The following is a 25,228-nucleotide window of genomic DNA, read 5'->3' on the forward strand; positions in this document are numbered from 1 at the left end:
GGGCCCGCGTGTCAGCACCCAGCTCCGCAGGGGCCTCGCGGGGAGCGAGGAGGTGGTCGGAAGCCGGAGCACGCAGGGTGGGCGGGATGCAGACGCCAGGCCAGAGGCAGAGCGCAGAGGGGAGATCAGAAATTGGGGGCGTGGGGAGGCTGGAGGGCCAGCCGGTCTGGAGAGGTGACCTGGGCTGTCCAGGGCGCCTGCCCTGCTAGCAGGCGGAGACCCACATGGGCGCTGGGAGGATGCAGGAGCCGGTGTGCAAAGCCTCTTCCCCCGTCCTCAGCTGAGGAACGAGGAGCGGGAACAGGACGGATGTGCAGTGCTGTCCGTTCACCGGCAGGTAGAAAGCACTGCTGGTCAGTGACTGGGCATGTCTACTGGATTCCGCATTTTTCAAATACAGTGGACGTTGACTTAAATCCCAAGTTCCCTCCATTTGGATGTAGAGGTAAACTCATCTCATTGGAAATGGAAATGCTGACTACACGGGGGTGGGGGGGTGGGTGGCGTGGGGCTGGGCGTATCTCTGCCTTTGCGTCGTCCTGCAGGTCGGACCTCCGCAGAAGACGGACCTGATCTGCTCAGCCACGTGCAGAGGCGGGACGAGTTCTAGCGAGGGAATGGTTTTGATCACTAACGAGAACGCTTGTGAAGAGGTCTTCTGAGGGTTCTTCAGCAGTGTCAGAACACTAGGCCATTTTGCTGCTAGATGTGAAGAAAATGAACCTTTGAAATGTTAGAAATAAAAGATTTGGTTTAAAATTAGATCAGGGGGTTGAGGAAACATAGCAACCATCAAACTCCTGTTTTCTTTTTGTTTTGTTTTTTTTTTTTGCGGTACGCGGGCCTCTCACTGTCGTGGCCTCTCCCGTTGCGGAGCACAGGCTCCGGACGCGCAGGCTCAGTAGCCATGGCTCACGGGCCCAGCCGCTCCGCGGCATGTGGGATCTTCCCAGACCGGGGCACGAAGCCGTGTCCCCTGCATCGGCAGGCAGACTCCCAACCACTGTGCCACCAGGGAAGCCCCTGCCTGCTTCTTTATGGAAATGTCAGCATCCCAAATGCTGTTCTCTATACTTGGACAGGGTATGTGGTGGGTTCATTTCTCCCTCCACTTTACCGGGTATTTTTTGACACTTGTGTAGAGAAGAATTAGTTATCCTGTTAATTACAAGCGTATCGAAAACTTTTTTCCTGCTCAGAGCTCAACTTGGGGAGTTTTCGAAGTACCCAAAGGGTCTCCTTATAGAGATGTCTCACCTATAGGCTGATTTCCAGGACAGATGTACTCAAACCCTTGAGTTTAACTTATTTCAATTTTAATTTATTTCACCACTAAATCCAAAGTCTGTTACTCTTGCAAATTATATAACCTTTATGTTTTGGAGTCTGTTTTAAGTGCAAGAGATAAGTCAAAAATATATTTGAGATTTTTGTATAGGTTTGGTTTATGTAAAAGTTGCATTTCTGGAGTTTTATTTACATGACAAGGATGTTTTAATAGGGATAAATTGTATCGATTGACTTTTGGTAAAATCTGTTTGTTACTGGCTTCCTTGACCATGAGAAGTTGGCTTCCAATTTTTGTTACTTGAGCATGTTGGGAAAATTCATCGTATGACACGTTTCTTTTGTTACATCCAGCGCTGCGCAGGGTAGTAAAATGACATGGCGATCTGACGCTCAGCGAGCTGGTGTCTCCTGGTCCCGGTCCGGCCCCTTCCTGCCCTGCAGCTTGTTCAGCTCTCAGGCCGGCTCCTGCCCCTGGGAGGGAGGGTGAGCTCAACCTCGGCTGGCTGGCGGCGGGGTTCTCTAGCTAGAGGTGTTCTTTCTGTCCCACGTGTGGAGCTCCCGTCACCTCTGAGGAAGGCGAGTGTACCAGCTGTGCTGAGGGCCTCTCGGCTGGGGGAAGGTTGCCCACGCCAGCAAACCTAGTGCTGGTGTCTTTTCCGTCCCTCGTTGGTGTGGCAGAGCAGGACGACCGCAGATGGGAGGGGCCGGCGGCTGCTCTCCAGGGTCGCCTGTGTCCCGTGCCTTCACTCGGGTGGGGTCTTTGTGTCCTCCTCTGCCGGACCCCTTGCTCCTTTGGGAAGCGGCAGCTGTGGGAAGGAGGCTTGGGTCAGGCTCTCCGGCTGCCGGTGCCTTCGTGGCCGGGCAGGAGAGGGCCCCGGAGGCACAAGGCCGCGCCCTGGGGCCAGCGGGGTCGGTGTGGCCGAGCCCTCGCCCCTCTGCTGTGGAGCACATCGGCCCCTTGAGCTCGCGTCGGCCACAACTTCCACTCATTAGCTTGTTCCGCCTCACTTAGGTTACTTTCACATTTTGGTGACAATGTCTCACGGTTTGAATTTATTTGCTTCACGGAGACTGGTGATGCTTAGTGCACGGGAGACAACGGCCGTTGTGTTTGCACTGTCCGGCCAGCGAACGTCTGGCTGACGGCGTGTAGGGTGTGCCGTCGCCCTCCTGACGAGGGCCGGGGAGCACACGTCAGCAGCTGCTGATGACCACCTCGCCTGGTTTCTGTTTCCAGATCTTACAGTCCCTCGCAGCTCCGACAAAGACCTTAGAGCAGCAGGTGAACCACAGCCAGCAGGGCCATGCGAACGCAGCGCTGCTCAGCCAGGCGAAAGTGACCCTGGAGCCACATCTGTCGCCGCCGGCCCCGCCGCCCGTCCTGCACCTGCCACCCCAGCAGGCCCTGCAGCTCCAGCAGCAGCCTTACCCGCCGCCGCCGCATCCGTTTCGGCCGCCACCGCAGGCCCACCAGCCTCAGTTACCCCCGCAGCAGCAGGCGCTGCAACACCAGCTTGCACACTTGCAACAGCTCCAGCGCCTGCACCAGCAGCAGCAGCAGATGCAAATGCAGACGCCCCAGGCCCTGCCGTGCCAGCCGCAGCGCCAGCTGTTCGGACACGACCCAGCAGTGGAGAGTTAGTAATGTGGCTTCTTCCTTCTTTTTCTCCCAAAAGTCCTGTACTTACTTGGAGAGCGTTTGCAGGTAGGGTAAGGATTCATGCCAAAATAACTCTTAGAAAACGGGGAACGGGGGTCTCGTTACCTAACAAAGGATATAGTTAGGAGGACGGAACAGTTAGATTTCTTTGGTACTTTGGGACGCCATACCCTGAAGTGAACACTGGCGTCCATAGAACATCAGGCTGCCGCAGGGACCAGCTCGGGGTGCTCAGTGCCCAGGCAGGAACCGTTGGTTTCGTGTTCTCAGTCACTTAACGTGGACGGGCGAGCAGCTATGTTTGCAGCAGTGTGCCAGAGGTCCTCACCGTACTGGTGGATACGTGATGGTCAGGCGTGACTCGCTTCACGCATTCATATTGAACTCTGCAAAATGAGCTTATGTTTTGTGCACACATTCATGGGTTTCGGACTTTAATTTGTATGATTCTATTCTAGTTCCAGAAGAAGGCTTCTTACTGGGATGTGTGTTTGCAGTTGCGGATTATCCAGAGCAGATGTCTGACAAACAGCTGCTGGCCACATGGAAAAGGGTAAGGTTACTGAGATGCAGGTACATGTACATATACGTATACACATACATATAGTATCTGAAGGTGTTAAGGGCATTTTTATTAACACCCCCCCGGGACCTTGGGCAGATCCGCTCTCTGGGCTTCAGTTTTCCTAACTGTAAGGGGAAAAGGTTGGACTTTATCATTCTTAGGATTATTTTCAGTCCTAAAATTCTGAGTGGCACACGGATGACTTGTATATAACCGGGGGTGTGGGAAGATCGGATTTTGGTGCCCTCGGGTCGGGACCCTGGACTTACATGTAGCTGTGTCATCTTTGTTCTCCAAAGGCGAGTGGTTGGAAGGCACCGCAGAGTCTTCTAGCCCAGGTGTGGAACTGAGTCTGTTGATTGATTTATTAGTTTGCACAGTGGCCTTTAAAGAAAACGAAAAGTAAACACTTCCTCTTGCAGTGCCACAAATAAAAATTGAGCCCAATTTTCTTTAAAAACATGAGTTTGTGTGCTTCAGATGCATCTTCAGTGGGCTTCCCTGCAAGCATTGCTGGTGTTTAAGCCCCTGCCATGTGCCAGGCACACTGTCAGACCTAGGGAACACTGGTGACTGAACAGGAGCGAGGAAACCGTGAGACGGGTGGAGGAACAGCTGCACGCTCAGGTGACGGTGAACAGCACGTTGGGTGCTGGAGAGCCTGGAGAAAGGCGCTAGCCGGGGCGGGTGCTTGTTAAGCAGAGGACCCCGTCTGTGAGGCCGAGGCCAAGTAAGAGTCCAGGGGAGGGAGGAGTCCCGGTGGAGAGAGTGGCATTGGCAGGGCCGCGGGGCCGCGGAAGGGGTGCGGCAGCGGGAGAGCACGCTCCTAGGGCCGGGGTTAGGGTCGGGGTCCAGGAGGCACGGAGGGCCAGAGACCAAGGCCAGGCCGTCCCTTCCAAGACCCGACTTACCTGGCGCGTTGTAGGAACCGGAGTTTGCTCCCCATCGTCTTGAGAGTGTGTGGAGCCTGGGCAGGTGCGTGTGTGGCCGTGAGATGTTGGGCACGGAAGGCCGGGGAGGTGGCTGGGCTGGGGCTTAGTTGGGAAGCGCTGAGTACCCGAAGGAGGGCAGTCGCCAGGGGCGGGTAGGAGATGCCTGTCTGAGAGTTACAGCGGCATACGTTATTATTATTTTTTTTTAATTATGGAAGTGTAGGGGGTAATGATATTTAGAAAGTATCCTGAAAAAAAAAGTAGAACAAAATTCAGAGATACGAAGAGGTTTGCTTTCGGTTTTGGGGGGTTTTGTTTTTGTTTGTCAGTTAAAGGGTTAGTCCAAGAGGTCCAAAATTAAATCCTAGAAGTTTGGGAACAGAGGAAATGAAGGCAAGATAGTTGAAAGAAGGTCGCTCATAACTGAAGGGCGTTTCTGCAGGTTGAAAGGAGAGAAGAGGGCGCTGTTCGGGCCGCCATGAAGGTGCAGCGTGTGAGGGATGCCCGGGCTCAGGGCTTGAGGATGCGTACCAGCGGGACCTGGGCGGGCGTCTGGCTCTCAGAGGCAGCCTGTGATTCCCAGCCTAGGAAGCCATATCCAGTCCGTCAGTCAAATGGGACTGTGGGATGAAGATATTTTCAGACTCCCCCAGTCAAACTGTGCCTGCCGTGTGCCATTCTTACAACCGTGCCGTGCCACACAAGAGGAGAGTGTGGCCAAGGGTGGGGCTTGACCCAGAGGTGGAAAGGGATTCCGAGGGTGAGGGTGCAGGGCAGTCCACACAGGCGTGAGGGCTGGTGGAGAGGGACCAGCCAGCACCGGAGTGGGGGGCGGCGTCCGGGAGGGACGGCACGGGGTGGAGGAGACAGGTCGCTGGAGGGGCTCGACCGGGTTAAGCGGAGGTGACACTGCGTTTGTCTTCTGCTGCTGTGTGACGACTCCCCTGAGACTCAGTGGCTTGAAACAACAGACGCTTACTACCCCCTGGTTCCTGTGTGGGCTGGAAGTCCTGAGGCGGCTCAGCGGGTGGCTAGAGCCCTGGCCTCCAGGAGGCTGCATCTGAGGGCTCTACTGGGCTGCAGGAACCGCTTAGAACGCTGCCCCCATGGCTCTTGGGGGGCCCCACCCCCGCCCCAGGCCTCTCCAGGGAGCGCGTCCACTCAGCGTGGCGCCGGCTCCCCCGTGGCTTTGCTGAGGCCGCGTGCCATCGCCCGGCGCGCGCTGTTGGTCTGGCCCACGCTCCAGGCCGAGTCCAGCCCTGGCCCCTGGAGGGACGAGACTCAGGTGACACGCTTTTGAGCCACAGCACGTTGCACTTCTTTGAAGAGTCTGGGAAAGAAGTAGTGATGGGTACATGGAAAGCTAAGAAAACGGTGAGAAGGAGGGGAATGAGGCACTTGTTAACAACCAGGGAAAGCAAAAGCTGGTAGCAGAAAGGAGCTTCGTCCTGGTGTGCCCTGATAGACCAGGCGGTGAGCCATACTCTGTTAAATCCCGAAGGCTGATTGAAATAGGGACTGTGATAGAACCAAATTAGGAAGGTGCGTGTGTGCGTGTGTGTGTGTGTGTGTGTGTGTGTTTTAGTTTCTGGGGGGAAGGTGGCCTCCCCAGTAGGAGGTTGGTAGATAACATCTAAAGCTAAAAAACAAAGAAATTGCATAGAATGTGTTAGTTAGAATATATTAATAATTACCAGAAGAAAGAGTTAAATAGCTGGATATGGCAGCCTTCGGGGACTGGAAAGCGAATGGGAGAGCAAACTGCTGGTTTTGTCCTGGGCCCTATTAAACTATGTTTATGCATCACTTTAATCAACATAAAAATCGAATTTTAGTAGTAAATGGAGAGGAGTGGGTCAGGATGGCAGAGAAGAGCGACGTGGAGCTCCACTCCCTTCCGCAAGTGCGTCAGAAATACGTGCACATGTGGAAACGGCTCTCACACAATATCTACTGAACGCTGGCAGAAGACCTCGGACTTCTGAAGGGGCAAGAAAATCTCCACGTAACCAGGTAGGACAAGAGAAAAAAGAAAAAAAAGAGAGAAAGGAATCAGGATGGGACCTGTGCCCCTGGGACGGAGCTGTGAAAGAGGAAAGGTTCCTGCACCCTGGGAGGCCCCTCCCTGTCAGGGAGATCAGCCGGGACAGAAAGGGAGCTTCCGAACATACAAAGAACTTACACCAATCCTTCTCAGACTCTTTCAAGACTGAAGAGGAGGGAACACTGCTGAAGACCTTCTGTGAAGCCACCATCACCCTGATACCAAAGCCAGACAAAGATGCTACCAAAAAAGAAAATTACAGGCCAGTATCTTTGATGAACATAGATGGATGCAGGAAAGCAAACCTAATCCAACAAAACATAAAAAAGATGATAACACCACGACCAAGTGGGATTCAGCCGACGTTCATGAGGATGGGTCAGCAGACACAGATCAATCGGTGTGATACAGCACATCAACAAAAGAAAAGACAAAAACTACATGATCATCTCAGTAGATGCAGAAAAAGCATTTGACAAAATTCAACATCCATTCATGATAAAAACTCTTACCAACATGGGTATAGAGGGACCAAAATATAATAAAAGCTATTTATGACAAACCCACAGCCAATACAGTACTCAACAGTGAAAAGCTGAAAGCCCTCCTGCTAAAATCTGGAACAAGACAAAGATGCCCACTTCACCTCTTCTATTCAACATAGTTTTGGAAGTCCTAACCACAGCAATCAGACAAGAAATAAAAAGGTATCCGAATTGATCGGGAAGAGGTAAAATTGTCATTATATTCATATAACATGATACATACAGAAACCCCTAAAGACTACACACAAAAATGAATTCAGCAAGGTAGAAGGAGGATACAACATACAGAAGTCGGTTACATTTCTTTATACTAATAATGAAATATCAAAATGGGAATGTAAAAAAAAAAATTCCTTTTAAAATCGTACTCCCCAAAATAAAATACTTAGGAATAAACCTGGCCAAGGAGGTGAAAGACTTCCAGGCTGAGAACTATAAAACATTAATAAAGGAAATTGAAGATGACTGAAAGAAATGGAAAGCTATCCCATGCTCTTGGATGGGAAGAACTAATATTGTTAAAATGGCCGTACTAACCCAAAGCAATCTACAGGTTTAATGCCACCCCTATCAAATTACCCATGACATTTTCCACAAGTAGAACAGATAATCCTAAAATTTATATGGAACCATAAAAGACCCAGAATTGCCAAAGCAATCCTGAAGAAAAGGAACAAAGCAGGAGCCATGACCCTCCCAGACTTTGGACAATACTACAAAGCTACAGTAATCAAAACAGTGCGTGGTACTGGCACAAAAACAGACGTGTGGATCAGTGGATCAATGGGCACAATAGAGTGCCCAGAAATAAACCCACACACCTACAGTCAGTTAATCTTCAACAAAGGAGGCAAGAATATACAATGGAGAAGAGACAGGCTCTTCAGCAAGTGGTGTTGGGAAAGCTGGACAGCTGCATGTAAATCAGTGAAGTTAGAACACACCCTCACACCTACACAAAAATAAACTCAAAATGGCTTAAAGACTTAAACGTGTGTAAGACATGACACCATAAAACTCCTAGAAGAGAACACAGGGAAAGCATTCTCTGACTTAAGTCATACCAATGTTTTCTTAGGTTGGTCTCCCAAGGCAGTAGAAATAAAAGCAAAAATAAACAAATGGGACCTGATCAAACTTACAAGCTTTTGCACAGCAAAGGAGACCATAAACAAAATGAAAAGGCAACCTACTGACTGGGAGAAAATCTTTGCAAATGATGCAACCACCAAGGGCTTAATTTCCAAAATACACAAGCAGCCTCATACAACTCAACCACAAAAAAAACAACCCAATCGAAAAATGGGTAGAGGACCTAAAATAGACATTTCTCTAAAGTAGACATAGAGATGGCCAATAGGCACACGAAAAGATGCTCGATATCACGAATTATTAGAGAAATACAAATCAAAACTACCATGAGGTACCACCTCACACAGGTCAGAATGGCCATTATTAAAAATAACAAATACAAATAACACATGCTGGAGAGGGTGTGGAGTAAAGGGAACCCTCCTACACTGTTGGTGGGAATGTAAGTTGGTGCAGCCACTATGGAGAACAGCATGGAGATTCCTCAAAAAGCTAAAACTAGAACTAATGTCTGATCCAGCAGTCCCACTGCTAGGCATAAACCTAGATAAAACTATAATTCAAAAAGACACACGCACCCCTGTGTTCATAGCAGCACTATTCACAATAGCCAAGACGTGGAAGCAACCTAAATGTCCGTCGACCGATGAATGGATAAGGAAGACGTGGCACATGTCTACAACGGAACATTACTCAGCCGTAAGAAGGAATGAAATAATGCCATTTGCAGCAGCATGGATGGACCTAGAGATGATCATAGCGAGTGAAGTAAGCCAGATAGAGAAAGACAGATACCATATGATGTCACTTAGATGTGGAATCTAAAATGCTACACAAACGAATCTATCTACAAAACAGAAGCAGACTCATGAACACAGAGAACAGACTTGTGGTCGCCCAGAAGCAGCGGGTTGCGGGGGCGGATGGAGTGGGAGGGAGTGTGAGGTCAGCAGGTGTAAGCGAAAGCGCAGAGAACAGACAGGCGGCAGGGTCCTGCTGTAGCGCACAGGGAGCTGTGTTCAACGTCCTGTGATGAACCGTAACGGAAAAGAATATTTTAAGGATTTGTATATGTGTATGTGCAACTGAATCACTGTGCTGTGCACCTGAAACTAACACCACATTGTAAATCAACTAGACTCCAGTTTAAAAAACTTTTTTTTAATAAAAAATTTTAAAAAGTTGTAAATGAAATGGAATTGTTTCGTGGGGCAGGTCTTTTTAACGTATAAAGTTCTCGCTCTTTCGGTATACAGCGTTTTAAGTTTTGACCAGTTCCCCTTAGTGCCACACAACTACGTAACCACTGCCGTCGAGGTACGGGACGGTCCCCTCACCCCAAAAAACTGAATCTGTTTTTAAAAATAATTTTCTGGTGTTCACAGACTTCATTTTGACCTCCCCCCCCCCGCCCCGCCCACCGCTTTTAGAATAAAGTTTCTTAAAAGCAGTGATTCTAGCCCCGGGGGACGATCGGCAATGTCTGAAACATTTTTCACTGTCGCAGCTGGGGGAGTGTTATTGACGTCTCACGGAGAGAGGTCAGGGGTGCCGCCGGCCCCCTGAGATGCTCAGGATGACCCCCCCGCAGCTCAGTCAGCTGGTGTAAAACGTCCGTAGTGCCCAGTTGAGAAACCCTGTTTTAGAAAGAGCGTTCCACTTTTCCTTTGGAAATTCAGGTGGAATGGTGTTAAAGTTCATTTTTATTGTACAGTGCAGGGTGGAAAAGTCTGTAGATACAACTGATAACATATCTTTGATACTTTTGGGGAACTAGACGATGAAAATGTATAATGGATTCTTTTAATAGCCGTCTTATTTGAAATTACAATTCCCTCTTCCCCTGAGCACTGGCGGTTGACTGTGACTCTGGGTCTTGTGCGTGTCTAGATAATCCAGGCGCACGGAGGTGCCGTGGACCCCACGTTCTCGAGCCGCTGCACACACCTGCTCTGTGAGAGTCAAGTGAGCGGGCTGTTCGCACAGGTGAGTGGGGGCTCAGCTGCGATGGAACCGAGTCTGTCCCTTTCTCTGGACAGTGTTAGCGTTCTAAGTGACTAGTGATGATCGTGTTTGGGAAGGACTTTTTTCTACCTCTAGAAAGTTGCTTCTTACTAATTCTTCTCGATCTTTGGTGGGATAGATAGATAGGTCTGTGGCCACCAGGCCTTTCTGTCTGTGAGGAATGGAGAAGGGGACATCCCAGGTGGCGCTAGGGGAGGGTAGACGGCCTTCCGCTCCAGTCCAGGGCCACACTGAATGAAGAGCGGCCGGAAGCGGGATTTCTTAACCGTTGGGGGATTCGTATGCAGGCCTGACCCGGTCAGTGCTCCGAGCTTCTGTCCTGCAGAGCAGACGCTTCCTCCTCAGTATTACCCGCTCTCATCCCCTGAAGGTTCATTTCTTCTCTTTTCTTAAAAGTGTTATTTGTAGACAGACAGGTGTCAGTGTGTGTGACACACGGCCTCTGAGGAACCCCTGTTACAGAGTAGGTAGTGGTGCCTGTGGGGAGGTGCTCTGTGCTTGCTTTTAGGTGAGCAGTTGTTCTTCCGTGACTTGTGTGCGGGGCCCTCTGTGTTCTCGTGGGGCGGTTTTAATTTTGGTGGTCAGCAATGTCATCTCCTTCCGTGACCGAAGTCATTTCCAGGTTGTCAGGCGTGTAGCTCTTCTCCCCGAGGTCGGCTCTCGTTCTTGGGGGGCCGGCAGTGCTTTCGGGGTGTGTTAAAGTTAACCGGCGGCACGTTGCAGTTCATGACTTCAGTAAGTTGAGTGCTAAGCTCGTGAAATTCCTTTATTTATAGGACTCCCGTTAAAGGTGGCCTTGTTAGCTGTCCAGCCTTACAGTCTGTGTTTAGCCGGCAGTGAAAGCCCCCGAGACCAGCCCGTGCTCTTGCGTTTGCAGGCGGTGAAGGAGCGGAAGAGGTGCGTCACGGCGCACTGGCTGAACGCGGTGCTGAAGAGGAAGCGGCTCGTGCCGCCCCATCGGGCCCTGCACTTCCCCGTGGCCTTCCCGCCCGGGGGCAGGCCGTGCTCCCAGCACGTAAGGCGCACCCCTCCTCTGCCCCCGTGTGCTGCGCGGGCTGCGAACGGCCCGCTGGCTGGTGCCGAGCGCGACAGGCATCTTATTTCCTTCTGTTCTCCTGTAACAGTCGCGGCTTCCTGCACGGAGTCGCTGTTTCACTGACTCTCCTAAGTCTTTGACACCGTTTCATAAATTCCTGAAATAAAGCAAGCTACCTAACACCAGAAGTGGCTGCTGTTGGCCAGATGTTATCACTTGCAGGTCATCCCACTCAGCTGAGCTCAAAATTGGGATCAGTAAGAAGAACTGATACTAATATTTATATGCTTAATAGAATAGCTTCATCAAGATTGTCTGAATGGTGTCATAGTAACACAAAAATGGTTTTCCCGGACTTGGTATGTTTGTTTTCCATCCTCTTGCTGGCTGTGTGGGTAACATTTTCACCATTAACAAAGTTCTGGTTTTGACATTCTTAGAGATGATGTCACTAGATGCCTCTCGTGATGCCAAAGAGGGAACGGAAACACACGTGTCTATAAAACAACTAAAATGTAGAAGAAAGAGGTTTATTAACTGGGTTAAACTGTCGTTATATTTTGGCCTTTTTACTTTTGCTCTTTTTCCTTAGATTATTTCTGTGACTGGATTTGTTGACAGCGACAGGGATGACCTGAAGTTAATGGCTTACTTGGCAGGTGCCAAGTACACGGGCTATCTCTGCCGCAGCAACACAGTTCTCATCTGTAAAGAGTAAGCACGGTTCTGAAGCCATACTTAACCTTCAGTTTATACACGCTGTAGTGGCTGTTTCAGCAATTGTATTTCTTAATATATCATAGTTCTGTGGCGGAAATTAGGGTGTGAAAATCAAAGTCTGTTAACAGGATAGCAACGATATTTATGATAATGCTAGCAGAAGAATGAAATTAGATCAATTAATGAGATGCCGTTTAGCCCAGGTAACAGCAGTAAGGTAAGGTAAAGGTAGGCCTGGCGATGATCTCGTGACCCATGCGTGTGACCAGCCAGGGTCGCGTCTACAGAAACATCCCTGCCATTTCTAGTGTGAGGAAATGTGGACTGGCTTTGTTGAATATAAATATAAATTTGAACACAGAACTCTAACATTTAATAAATGTGTTTTCTCTTCCAAAAAAAAAGACCAACTGGTTTAAAGTACGAGAAAGCCAAAGAGTGGAGGATCCCGTGCGTGAACGCCCAGTGGCTGGGAGACATCCTCCTGGGGAACCTGGAGGCCCTGCGGCAGATTCAGTACGGCCGCTACACCACCTTCAGTCTGCAGGACCCCTTCGCCCCGGCTCCGCACTTGGTTTCAAACCTTCTGGGTAAGCGGGGCCGGTTCCACGTTGCCGCCAGCTTGCGTACTAAGCACCACCGGTCTCGGCTTTGGCCCTCTCATCGTTCTGATTTCATATCCCGTTTCCTCGCCACACTGTCTTCCTCTGCAGTCTGCCCAGGAGTTTTTGTTGCTGTGTGTTTTGGTTTGCTTTTTCTAAATAGACTCTCAGAGGTAGAAGGAATGTCCAGAAGCCTGCTGACCTTGTCTCAAGCCGGCTCTGGTCTGTCCAAGGCACCCCGTGAGCCGTAGCCCACCTCCCCTTCAGCTGCACAAAACTCGTGGAAGGATCACTACCCCGACCGTACACACTACAGCACTTAACGTTACTGCATTTACTGAACTGAACGTTACTCCAGAAAACGGGCGTTCAATTCAAACGCTGCTTTAATGTGCTGTTTCTCAAAGGAGCCTGTTCCAGTTTGAACGGCTTCAGTCACAAGAAAGCTCGTCTTCATTTTGAGCTGTGGTCTGCTTGCTTCCCTGTGACGCACCTGCTGGCGTGACGTCACCTCATCCTCAGTGGACGTGCACCCTCGGTGCTCAGCACGGTCGCCGCCCGGCGTGCTGTGGTCCTTGGTGTCAGCCCCCTCGTCGCAGTCGGTTTCTTAGAAGCCAGACTGTGTGGCTCCCGGAATTGGCCAGGGGGACAGCACACGCGGGGCGGGCAGCCTCTGCTGTGCTGCGTGCTCCTGCTTTGCTCAGGGCTGCCTCACACGCAAAACTAGGCCCCTGCGGGCTCTCCTGGGAGCCGCCGCCCCTCACTGTGCAGCCGCTTAGTAACAGTCCTCACATTTTCCCCTTATTAAAGGTTGTCTGGTAACAGTCCTCACATTTTCCCCTTATTAAAGGTTGTCTGCCAGGCCACCGTGTGTCCAGGATTACCTGCTCCTGAAAGGGCTTTTTGTGTTTTTGTTGTTGATGATACACTTCCTTTTTTTTTTTTAATTGGAGGATAGTTGATTTACAGTGTTGTGTAAGTTTCAGGTGTACAGCAAAGTGAATCAGTTTTACATACATGTGTATCTGTTCTTTTTTTTTTTACGATTCTTTTCCCATGTAGGTCATTACAGAGCATTGAGTAGAGTTCCCTGTGCTCTACAGCAGGTCCTTGTTAGTTATCTGTTCCATGTATAGTAGTGTGTGTATGTGTCATGAAAAGGCTTTTGTAACACGGCTTATTTATTTACACAGTATATCTGAAAAGTAACCCGTTTCTCTCTTTAGATGCTTGGAGAGTTCCATTGAAAGTGTCAGCAGAGTTGCTGATGGTATGTCAAGCTAATAACCTTACTTTGGCTGTTACTGTGTATTATGCACATGCAGGAAGGATACATTTGTATTTGTGAATTAAGAATTCTTTTAGTAGTTTGTCACCATAACAGATGAGGGCTCTATCTTCTCGCCTGTTGTAGCTGTTTAGTATACCCTGCATCTTTTTTTTCTTAATTGATGATATTGTCAGTTATTCACATTTATACACGTTAGGAACATTATCACTTCAAAGAGCTATACGATTGCTTAAAGAATCGGAGAGCTGAGTAAGTAAGACGACGTGTTTCCATAGGGTCAGGGAGGCAAGAGCTGAGGCGTTAGTGCAGTAGCCCTGGACCCACAGCTCACTCTGCAGGAGCCCAGACCTCACCGTGATGGGACCGTTCCCGCATGTCCCAGGTGGGGTTCCAGCCCGCTGGCTGAGCTCTGATAGGGGTACCTTCAGGAGGGACCGTTCTGGACCTGAAGGCCAGCAGTCGTTTGTTACGAAACAAGTGAGGGGGGGCGGCCATCTGCACTCTCATCTCAGATTGAGAGGTCATTGCTTCAAGTAGTAAAACAGAAAGTGTATTTGTGGACGAAGGTCTGCAGAGAGGTGAGGCAAGGGTGAAGGCTGACTGGGGGGTTCCTCCAGGGGCACCGGCCTCCCCCTGCCCCTCCCCCTCGACTCAGCATGTCCGCAGGTCAGGGGCTCCAGCTGGTTCCAGGAACGTGGGCGCCCCGCGCCTGGGGACCAGAGCGGCCTTCAGCACCTTGCCCCGCCCTCCAGAGCGCTGTGACCTGATCGTCCCGAACCCTCGTGGGTGACATCTCAGTGCAGGAAGAGTCTCTTTTTGGGCCTGTAGTTGCAATGAGTATGTTTTCCAAATTCCAAACTGAGACACAAGACAAAATATTTGAAGTGAAAAGTGTTCTGAAAAGTTCAAGGTTGAGGATTAAATCCGTAACATGAACAGAGAGAGGGGTGAAGACGTTTTAAAGAACTGCTGGGTCTGGTGAATAAAGAGGGCGCCAGCCCAGGGCTTCCCTGGAAGGCTCGCGTGTGTCTGTCTCTCGGCTGGTGAGGCGTGGTGGTGGGTGCGTGCGTCTGGTACGCAGTGGGGTAGGTGGAAAGCTCTCGGAACCTACTGTATTACTGGGGAGACTAAAGTAAATCATATTTTAATCACAGGGTGTACGACTACCTCCCAAACTGAAGCAGAATGAAGCAACTAATATCCAGCCCTCTTCCAAAAGAGCCAGGTATGAAGAATCGCCTTTTTTTTTTTTTTTAATGGTTGATGAGCTTTTACAGGTTTGTTTTAGAAAGTGGTGGCAGTTGGGAAAGTTACTGAAATGTTCACAGTGAATAGGATTTGGAAGGATTTGCTGATTGCGTCACAGCTTTATCGTGGCACGTCTCATTTCATTGCTGGAGATAAACAGGGAACAGTGTTTTCTCCTCTCATTAAAAAAACAGTTGAATCTTCTTCAACCAGAACCGCGCCAGAACTCCCGGTGTGTAAAACATGAGCTGCTGTGGTGGGACGGGGGTGCGGGACTGGAACCCGCTCCAGGCGTCCTCGGTGTGGGCCCGGGAGCCTGCGTCCCGACTCCTGACCCGGCGGGTCGGCAGGGGGTGGCTGTGTGCAGACCTGCGCTGGTCTCACCTGGTAAAGAGAAGCCGGCGGTTCCGTTAGAACCCGGAGGCCCTCCAGGCCGTGCTCAGCGAGGGGCTTCCTCTCTTCCCTGCCCCTCAGCTCTCCCTCCTGCCATTCCCCATACCATACGATCTGGGAATGATTGGGTTTTTTAGTGGAAGCCTAATCATGTGATTATATATGTCATTAAAATGCCACAAAGAAATTTTTCTTAATTGAATAGACTGTCTCAAATATAAGCTAAAAATAGGATCTGAGAAAACTTAAGGAAGGAAATGAAAAAGACTGAGGTTTAATTTAAAATGTGTGCTCGAGTCAAACAGCTTTGTTCTGTGCCTTCTGGGTGGAGACGGGGCAGGTGGAAGACACAGGACCGGAGCCTCGGCCGGGGGGCCTCCCGCTCTTCAGGACCAGCAAGGCCAGTGAGGGCGGGGGTGGGGCTGATGATGAAGTGGAGCGTTGACTGGCTGCTTCCCTTGGAGGTGCCACACGGAGGCCTTTTGGGGGTGCCTGTGTGTGAATGGTGGGAAAGAAAAAAAGAGCAGGTAAGTCACTGTATTTTCCCTTTAAGGAAAGAACACCACACACGCTTAAAGCTTGTTAAAGCTATTAAAATCCCTTGTTTGCTAAGGAACATTTTTAAGTAAATAACAGGCGGTCTTTTCTATGTGTATTTTACAGAATTGAAGATCTACCACCTCCCACTAAGAAGTTAACACCAGAATTGACCCCTTTTGTGCTTTTCACTGGATTTGAGCCTGTTCAAGTTCAACAGTACATTAAGGTGAAATTTTAAATCTATTTAAGGATTTTTAGGAATGTTCCTTTCTGTTTATATTTGCTTGAGGCCAGCAGTCTAATTAAACTAACATTTAATCAGGAATATCCTATTATAAGTGTTTATAGTATGTATCTATAAACTTCGTGTCATCATTACCTCATCGTTGGCTTCCCGCCTCGTTCTTGCTGCTGCTTCACACTTAGATACTCGCTTTCTTATTAGAAAAACGATTTAGGTGAGTAGACCGAGACCCATTTCTATAATCGTGAACATTATTAGCAAGCCCACTCGGACATCATCTTCATAAAGACAGTAGCTGAAAAGAGTAGCTGTGTCCCTTCAGGTTTTCTGATGGAATCCACAGTCTTTCAAGACTTGTTTTCTTGGGTAGGAGGGTAGGCCCAAGGGCAGTGATGTATTCGTGTATTTAGATAAGTAAGCTTCTTGGAAGTAACACCAGGAGGGATTACGGGATTTTGTTTTGTTATTTTGGGGACAGGGGAGGGTGATGGTTAAGAGTATGAGTTGACCTGTATTACATGGATTCATACGTTTTACTTTTTTTTTTTTTTTTTTAAGGAAAAAAAACAATTACAAATGCTACTATACATTTAGTATATTTTCTTTACTTTTAAAATTGAGTATAGTTAAAGAGATCATCTTTTATATGTTTATGTCTTCTCAGTCAATTCTTAGGTCATCATTTCTTAAAATACAGACAGTACTTTAACGTGCCTCAATAACACTCATTTCAGCTTAGAAAGCCTGGGCAGATTTGCTCCTTATGAAACGAGCTGCGTTGTTTTCAGAATTTTACTTATTTATAGGGATGTCTTATTTAATCCTGATCTGCACAGCATTGGTTAGGGAAATGTACATTGTCAATCGTAGTTTCCACTTTCCTCCTACAACGGCGTGGGTTTGGTTTTACCAGTTGCACCATTTTCCGTGGCCGAGGACTCTGTTCGTAGTCTTAGACGCGTCCCAGGCCGTGTGCGGCTCTGTAGGCCTAGCTCTCACCTCTGGTCTGTGTTCGTGACCCCCAGAAGCTCTACATTCTTGGTGGGGAGGTCGCTGAGTCTGCGCAGAAGTGCACCCACCTCATCTCCAGCAAGGTGACGCGCACCGTGAAGTTCCTGACGGCCGTCTCCGTGGTGAAGCACATCGTGACTCCGGAGTGGCTGGAGGAGTGTTTCAGGTGTCAGGAGTTCATTGGTGAGTAGCAGCGTCTGTGCCTCAGTGAACTTATCACTTCAAGAAAGAGCCCTTTTAATCTGGCATTATCTCCATTTTCATCCCAGCAAGCATCTAGTTCATTCGTTAACTCTTTGCTATTTGTCATGTAAATTCATAAGCTTGTTCCATGTTCCAGTCATTTGATCGATATCTTTGCATTTTACCCTGAAATATAGAGGTTTTGGTCATTTGGAAGGTGTTGGGGGTGGGGATAAGCTCTGCATCCCTGCCATGTCGGTTCCTGATGTGAGTGTATCTTGTTTGGAAATATGCTGGCTGTTGGATGAGATTCCACATGCAGTACAGCGCACGGCAGGGAGCCCGGCAACGTCCTGGGAACGTCGGGGCAGATGGGAGGGTCAGCACGTCCCTCCCTTGCCCGTCTCCCACCATCCAGGGCACTGAAAGTGAAATCCTGTTACTGGCAGTGACACTTAGAGATAGGTTTTTTCTTAGTCAGTACACCCAAGTATCTTTAGAGCCTTGCTAATCAGCACAGAGCGAGTATGATTCCAAGTGACTTTTCTCCACGGAATAGATTTGCAGCTTCGTCTCATGTGTGTTTTCCTCTGTGAGGGCACATCACAGCCCATTGCCCTCAGGGCACTGGACAGCACTGTGCTTACAGGCCGATTAAACAACAAAAATCACTGAGAAAAGCACAAAAATGTGAAGAGAGTAGCACTAAATGGACCACGGAAGGACGCTTGTTCTCAGAATGAGCTGAACCAGGGCGAGCACCGCCGTGTCGGCCCCAGCAGGAAGCGCCACGTGGGCAGCTCTGCCACGTCCACAGAGAACTGGAAAGCACCACAGACGCTGTTTTAGTGGGCATATTCACAAACACGAAATCCACAAATAGCGAGGATCAACTATGTTATGTAGTGTTTAGAAATTTTCAGTTGAGATTTTAGAAATTTTTTTCTTAAAAGATACTAGTGAAATGTAAAACCTAACAATGCAGGCAGAAGAAGAAAAACGTAGAAACAATACCATAAACGTAGATTAGCTCTCAATTCTGTATGAGAGTTATAAAGTTCAGCATGAGGGAGTCTGTTCTTTAATTGAAATTTGAGTTGCTTAATTATCAAGCTTACCAGTCTGCGAAAACAAATATTTTTTATCTGTTTATGAAAGTTATAACAATTCATATTTGATGGGCAGTTTTAGCTGCCTTTCCTTTCTTCATGGCCTTATTAATGTTTGCTGTGTTGACTTCTGAGGGTTTATAACGTGGTTCTGGTCTTATTATAAACAATTTAATATTCAATATTGAATACTCAAACACATTTCTTCACATTTGATCCCTTTTAACTTTTCCAGGTTGTCATATAGTTGGAATTACACGGATGCAGCCTTTTCATGTTGGCTTCTTAGTCACATGCATTTTATGTTTTCCTCTGTGTCTTCTTAGCTCATTTCTTTTTAGCACCAAAGACTACCCACTGTCTGGATGGACCTCAGTTTATTTATCCACTCACCTACTGAAGGGCATCTTGGTTGCTTCCAAGTTTTGGCAATTACAAGTAAAGCTGTGTTCTGTGTGCAGCTTTTGTGTGGATGTAAGTTTTCAACTCGTTTGACTAAGTACCAAGCAGTGCCATTGCTGAATCATATGAGAGTAGGTTTAGTTTTGTAAGAAACCATCAAACCGTCTCCCAAAGCGCTGGTACCAGTTTGCGTTCCATCAGCAGACTTCCTGTTGCCCCACATCCTTGCCGGCGTTCGGTGTTGTCAGTTTCTGACCGTTTTAACAGTTGTGTGGTGGTACCTCATTTTTGTTTTAATTTGCATTTCCCTGATGACATACCATGTTAAGCGTCTTCTCATGTGTTTATTTGCTATCTGTATATCTTCTGTGGTCGTGCATCTGTTCAGATCTTTTGTCCATTTTCTAACTGGCTTCTCTTATTGAGTTTTGAGAGTTCTTTGTACATTTTGGGTAACAGTCCTTTATCAGATGCATCTTTTGCGAATATTTTCTCGCAGTCTCTTAACGTTGTCTTTGACAGAGTGGAAGTGTTCGATTTTAATGAAGTCCAGGTTGTCGGTTATTTCTTCCGTGGATCATGCCTTTGGTTTTGTATCTAGTCATTGCTGTACCCAAAGCCATCTTGGTTTTCTCCTGTTACGTTTTTAGGAGTTGTAGTTTTGTGTTTTACATTTAGATCTGTGATCTCTTTTCAGTTACTTTTTGTGAAGGTGTATGGTCTGTGTCTAGATTCAGTGTGTGTGTCTGTGGACATCCCCTTGTCCCCTTGCGCTCGCTGCCTGTGCTCATAGGCAGAGTGGGGGTCTGCACTGAGCTCTCGCTGTGTCCGTCCATCTGCCCTTTCACCCAGAGCTTTACAGTGAGTCTGGAAGTCGGGTCCTCAGTCTTCCAGCTTTGCTCTTCTTGAGTTGGCTGTGTCTTTTGTGTTGTCATATAAACTTTAAAATCATTTAGCTGATATCTGCTAGGCATTTACTTTTTTTTTTTTTTTTTTTTTTTTTTTTTGGCGGTACGCGGGCCTCTCACTGTTGTGGCCTCTCCCGTTGCGGAGCACAGGCTCCGGACGCGCAGGCTCAGCGGCCATGGCTCACGGGCCCAGCCGCTCCGCGGCATGTGGGATCTTCCCGGACCGGGGCACGAACCCGTGTCCCCTGCATCGGCAGGCAGACTCTCAACCACTGTGCCACCAGGGAAGCCCCTGGTCTGTATTAAAAGTCATTTACTTTTAATACAGACTTGAGACGTTTTGTTTTGCCAAAAGTTTACATTTTGAGGTTCCTGAAATTTCTCAAGAAGGATACATCCTAACCCTAGGTTATTAGTTCTGGCAGTTAGTATCTGAAATTCTGCATTCTGATTCATTTCTTACTTTTTTCCATCTTTTAACGTTTTATGGATATTTGTAAAACCAATTTGGCTTTTGAATTAAAAAAAATTTTTTGAAACGATCAATCACCCAGTTGCCTATAGAGTACAGACATAGCTTCTTTTTTTCTGAGCCATCAGAGAGTCCGTTGCCCAAATAATGCTGTGTTATCCCCAACACCTCAATGCGTGTTTCCTACAGACAGACAAGGACGTTCTCGTAGGTGGCGCGACACGGCCACAGTCAGGAAATCAACATCGATCCGTCGCTGCTGCCTCATCCCCATTCAGATCTGCCCGTTGTCTCAGCATCACCCCTCAGAGCAGAAGGACCTAGTTCTGAATCACACGTTGCGTGTAGTCTCCTTGAGTCTGGGAAGGGCCCCTTGGTCTGTTCTTGTCACTTGAAGATGTCTGGTCAGTTAGGTCTGCCGTCTGGTGTGTGTGCTGTCTCCTCCCGAGGGAGGTGGGCAGGTGGCGTCTGTGGCGGGACCACCACACGGCTGCGGTCTCCCCCACCTCGCATCCTGCCAGGGGCTGCACAGTGCAGGGTTGTCGTCCTGCGGGTGATTTCACGGTGGTCCCTCGACGCAGGTGCAAGCCGGCCAGGCTTCTTGACGAGTCATTTATGGGAAGCACTTTGAAACTTTGCAGATACTGCTGTTCCCTGTCAGACTTTCGATTTATTCCCTTATTTCCCCACGCGCGCTCCTTTCTGTCTCCTGGTTACCGTCTTGTCGTCCTCACATCGTCCCCACTGTGACCAGGGATTGCCGCTCAGGCTGGCTTCCGTGTCCTGTCCACCTCTCCTGTCGGGTTGACCACGTGGTAGCTTTTGGCAAAACAAGAATGTTCTGGGCTCATCTTATGCGTCTCTGCCCTGGTTCCGCACCAGCGTTTTCCCAAGGATCCCCGAGTCCTTTCAGAGTAAACCTCGGGGCGGACGGACGGCGCTCGTGGCCCTGGGGTGTTGCTCCTGAACCCTTTTCCCACTTCCTGTGTCTGTCCGATGCCAGTCTGCCACCACGGGGTTCGTCCTTGTTTCCTCCCTCCCTTTGTCTGTAATCCTTTCTCCAACAACAGTGAGAAGCCCGGCTTCCAGTGTCCTAATGAACTTGTTAACTTACTTGCTAAGCTGCACTGTGTGTGGTCAGCAGCACGTGGACTGCCGCTGCCCCTGCAGTGCAGCCCCTCTCACTGGGCTCCGACGCCCTCGGGCCTGACAGCTTTAAAACGGGATTGTTCATGATGTGGTAGGGGATAATTTTGGAATTTTGTATTTAATTTATAAAATTGGTGTCTCAAACTGTATAATCTCTTTCTGGAAGATGCATGTCCTTTGTGCTGCTGTGAAAAGTTTAACTTTCTACGGATGCTTAGCAAGTTAATGTAACTCTGCTGCTGCTTTTAGAAAACCAAAATGTCAGCATCTCCTCTGGGACAGGATTGTTTTGGCTACTTGGTTATATTTTAGGGTCATAGTCTCTTATCATAAATATTAAGTATTTCTTGGCACTCCCTCATGGCTTTCCAGAAGGCGTGTCAACCTTGATTTTGCCGCGTGGACACTTACATTTGAAATGTAGCACTTCAGGGACTTCCCTGGTGGGCCAGCGGTTAAGACGCCGTGCTCCCAATGCAGGGGGCCCAGGTGCGATCCCTGGTCGGGGAACTAGATCCCTAAAAAAAATAAATAAATGAAAGATCCCGCATGCTGCAACTCAGACCTGGCACACCCTAAATGAATAAATATTTAAAACAAAACAAATATATCACTTCATGCATGACTGACAGTACATTTCTGTGCATTTTTTTAATTCATCATTTTTTTTTTAGAAATTATCGTCTTCCACCTAAACCCGTATAGTGCCTTATCCATCTGCTGATGGCTGATCCATTTTGTTAAATTTCAGCGTTTCGTTAGTGACGTGCTTGCTCTTAGCCCAGTGGTCCTTGAGCTCAGAATGGCTTTTACGTTTTTAAGGCATTGTTTCAAAAACAGAAGGGCATGTCTCAAAAGTATGTGGCCTGCAACGTGTGTCATCCGACTGACCCTGACCCTAGACTCTCCCTGCTTTGCGCTGTGTTACAGTTTGGTTATTATGATTTTCTGAACGAGATGTAGTTCATAAGAAGATTAAAATATCTTGTGATCTTTACCTTTTGACAAATTAGATGTTTCTTAATTAAAAATGCTTAAATCTTCAAAATTTGGTAAAACCATTCTTTATAAATTGCTGTACATATTCATAGATTTAAAAGGAACGTGCTTTTGGTAAATCTCAGCTAATTGAGTCTAATGGCTCTGGAGTCACTGTGGTCCCTATACACACACAACACACACCACACACACATGACACGATGACAGTTCGCGGCTCTCCCTCCGGGACTGGAGCTCTTCCCCTGGGCCTGTGGGCGCCCTGGGACCGTGTGAGATTACAGCTGAGGGATGTAGAGGGGCCAGAGCTCTCAGTCCAGTTTTTTCCAAATGCTGAGAAACACTGACCGAGGAGGGACAGTGTCTTTGGCCTGGCTGTTTTCAGGAGAAAAGTAACCGACAAGTGTAACAGGTGAGGCTTTTGTTCACAGGTAAACGTGAGCCGTGGATCACACGCACCTGACTGGGGGCAGCCTGGAGCGGGTGGCACAGTGCGCCCCGGGCGCCGTGCACTGTTGGACAGTGTGCTGTTCTCTTTTCCAGACGAGCAGAGCTACGTTCTCCGAGACGCCGAGGCCGAGGTGCTTTTCTCCTTCAGTCTGGAGGAGTCCCTGAGGAGGGCACGCGTGTCTCCGCTCTTTAAGGTACGCTTGGGAGGGAAGTCACCCCCGACGCTACAGCTGTGGGCAACCGCGAGGGCCTCCGGGGAGCCGGCCCCCACCACCGTCCCCACTGCATGGGCGGTCCTCCTCGGGCAGGGTGTTTCTGGGGATCTTCGGCACCTGCAGAGTCCTGCTGTTTACCATAGCTAAGGGAATCCATACAAAGTTAAATAAACAGAGAGGTGCATTACAGATACCCGGTTCTGTAAAGAGTTATGTGTATGAATAGGTAGGAGACATTTAAATTGAATTTTTTGCTTTTAACAACTTCCATTACTTACTGCTATTCTCACTAAATGTATATACTCAGCTAGAGAATGGAGACCATCCTTGGGAACACATTAATTGAATCTGTGCCTAATAATTCTGGACTAGAATATTTAAATATTTGTTAGATAAGATAGAACACCCTGGAAAATTTGACAGTTGTCAAACAGTGGCTCAGTAACTTAATAATCATTTTTTTACCCTTCAGGAGCCAATTTAGGAATCAGAAATGATTTGCAATACTGAGTTAAGAGTATTCTACCTAAGATAGTCTGATTTTTCTAAATATTTGAGGAGTTTAAAACAAAGTAGTATTTTTGGTACACTTGTGTTAGAAAACTTTAACCAGCAAAATAATTTCCTATTCTGTTTGAGCTTTACAGTTTAGAATTTTATAGAAATTGAGAATATCGCAGAGCACTTCATGTCTTTTAGGAATATAAGTTCTAGTTGCTGTTAATAAGGAAAGTGCTGAATTGACACACCTGGATTCCCCCAGGCCCACTTCAGACTGGGGACAAGCCGGGGCTAGTACATGTATCCCCATGAAATTAGACATTTTGTCAAAAATCTCAGGATAGAGTGAGAAATTAATGTACCCTAAAAATCCCATTTAAAAAACAATACATATTTTCATTTTATTTTTAGGCGAAATATTTTTACATCACTCCTGGAATCTGCCCGAGTCTTTCAACTATGAAAGCGATTGTGGAATGTGCAGGAGGGAAAGTACTGTCTAAACAACCGTCTTTCCGGAAACTCATGGAACATACGCAAAATAAGGTGGACAGAAGCAAAATACGCTATTGAATTCATCATTGTCGTGTACAAGAGCCATTGTTTAGTAACCAATAATTTTCTTTTCATTAGAGTTTGTCAGAAATAATTTTAATATCCTGTGAAAATGACCTTCACTTGTGTCGAGAATATTTTGCCAGAGGAATAGGTATGGTGTATTCCTCTTGCTCTGTATTAAGAGTGTGTAGGTGCACACACAGCAGTGCATTTATTTAACAGCTTTTGTTTTCATTCCTTTCAGATGTTCATAATGCAGAGTTTGTTCTAACTGGAGTGCTCACACAAACACTGGACTATGAATCATATCCTTTTGAAAGATGTGTGGTGCAGAAACCCTCTCAGCACTAATATCTGAGCTGTGTGTGTTCCGTATCTCCACGAATTAGGAAATCTTTGGTGATAAAAATGATAAAAGACCCCTTACATTTTTGGAGATTTTGTTTCTATACAGTATGGGCTCTTACATCTCTCCAGGTTTTTTTCCCTACCTTTGGGTGATTGATTGGTGGGTGTCATCTCGTGTCATCTCAGGGCCCCTTTTCTTGCGTCTGTAGCCTGAAAGGAGCCTGAGTCAGGCTCCTGCCCCAGGACGGTTGGAGCCCCGGGTGGATGGTTCAGAGTCGCAGGGGCTGGCGAGGGCCTGGGCGCCCGAAGCTCACCACCTCAGTGTGCGGCCTGTATTGGATGCCGTCACTAGTTTGCATGGTGTTTGTTTGCCAGTTGTTTTCCTCAACGAGCTTACATATAAATTTAACTGACGCACCTGTGCTGGTGACTGGAGCCCGGCGCACGGGTCTGGCTGTGTCAGCTGCTGGATGGAGTGGCCCCTGTGCCCTTGAGATGCCCTTGTTTTCCAGCTGCTTTCTTTGGGGACAAGCATTTTAAAGCAGGAAGACAAATATATTAAATATACTGCATCTTATTAAGATGTGCAATTTTATTCTGAGGAAACATAAATTATGTTTTGTATTATATGACTTTAAGAGCCCACGTTAGGTTTTATGATTCATTTGCCGGGTTTTTAAATGTTTTCACAACACTGTT

The 25,228-nt window shown here is 47.9% G+C and overlaps 1 protein-coding gene across 1 annotated transcript in view; it reads left to right on the forward strand.

Annotated features, from left to right (window-relative positions):
- Positions 1-24,532, forward strand: part of PAXIP1 (PAX interacting protein 1) — a 46,461-nt gene extending 21,929 nt beyond the window's left edge. Inside the window, exons 7-20 of the mRNA XM_007457183.1 lie at positions 2,528-2,927; positions 3,409-3,503; positions 10,019-10,114; positions 11,031-11,168; positions 11,782-11,903; positions 12,315-12,499; positions 13,738-13,781; positions 14,957-15,027; positions 16,107-16,209; positions 17,253-17,421; positions 23,001-23,101; positions 24,035-24,169; positions 24,257-24,332; positions 24,426-24,532. Coding sequence (XP_007457245.1) covers positions 2,528-2,927; positions 3,409-3,503; positions 10,019-10,114; positions 11,031-11,168; positions 11,782-11,903; positions 12,315-12,499; positions 13,738-13,781; positions 14,957-15,027; positions 16,107-16,209; positions 17,253-17,421; positions 23,001-23,101; positions 24,035-24,169; positions 24,257-24,332; positions 24,426-24,532 — 1,842 coding nt within the window. The remainder of the gene's footprint in view (positions 1-2,527; positions 2,928-3,408; positions 3,504-10,018; positions 10,115-11,030; positions 11,169-11,781; positions 11,904-12,314; positions 12,500-13,737; positions 13,782-14,956; positions 15,028-16,106; positions 16,210-17,252; positions 17,422-23,000; positions 23,102-24,034; positions 24,170-24,256; positions 24,333-24,425) is intronic.
- The last annotated feature ends 696 nt before the right edge of the window (positions 24,533-25,228 follow it).

This window comes from Lipotes vexillifer, unplaced genomic scaffold (assembly GCF_000442215.2).
Source record: "Lipotes vexillifer unplaced genomic scaffold, Lipotes_vexillifer_v1.1 scaffold944, whole genome shotgun sequence".
In the NCBI taxonomy this organism is placed as follows: domain Eukaryota; kingdom Metazoa; phylum Chordata; class Mammalia; order Artiodactyla; family Lipotidae; genus Lipotes; species Lipotes vexillifer.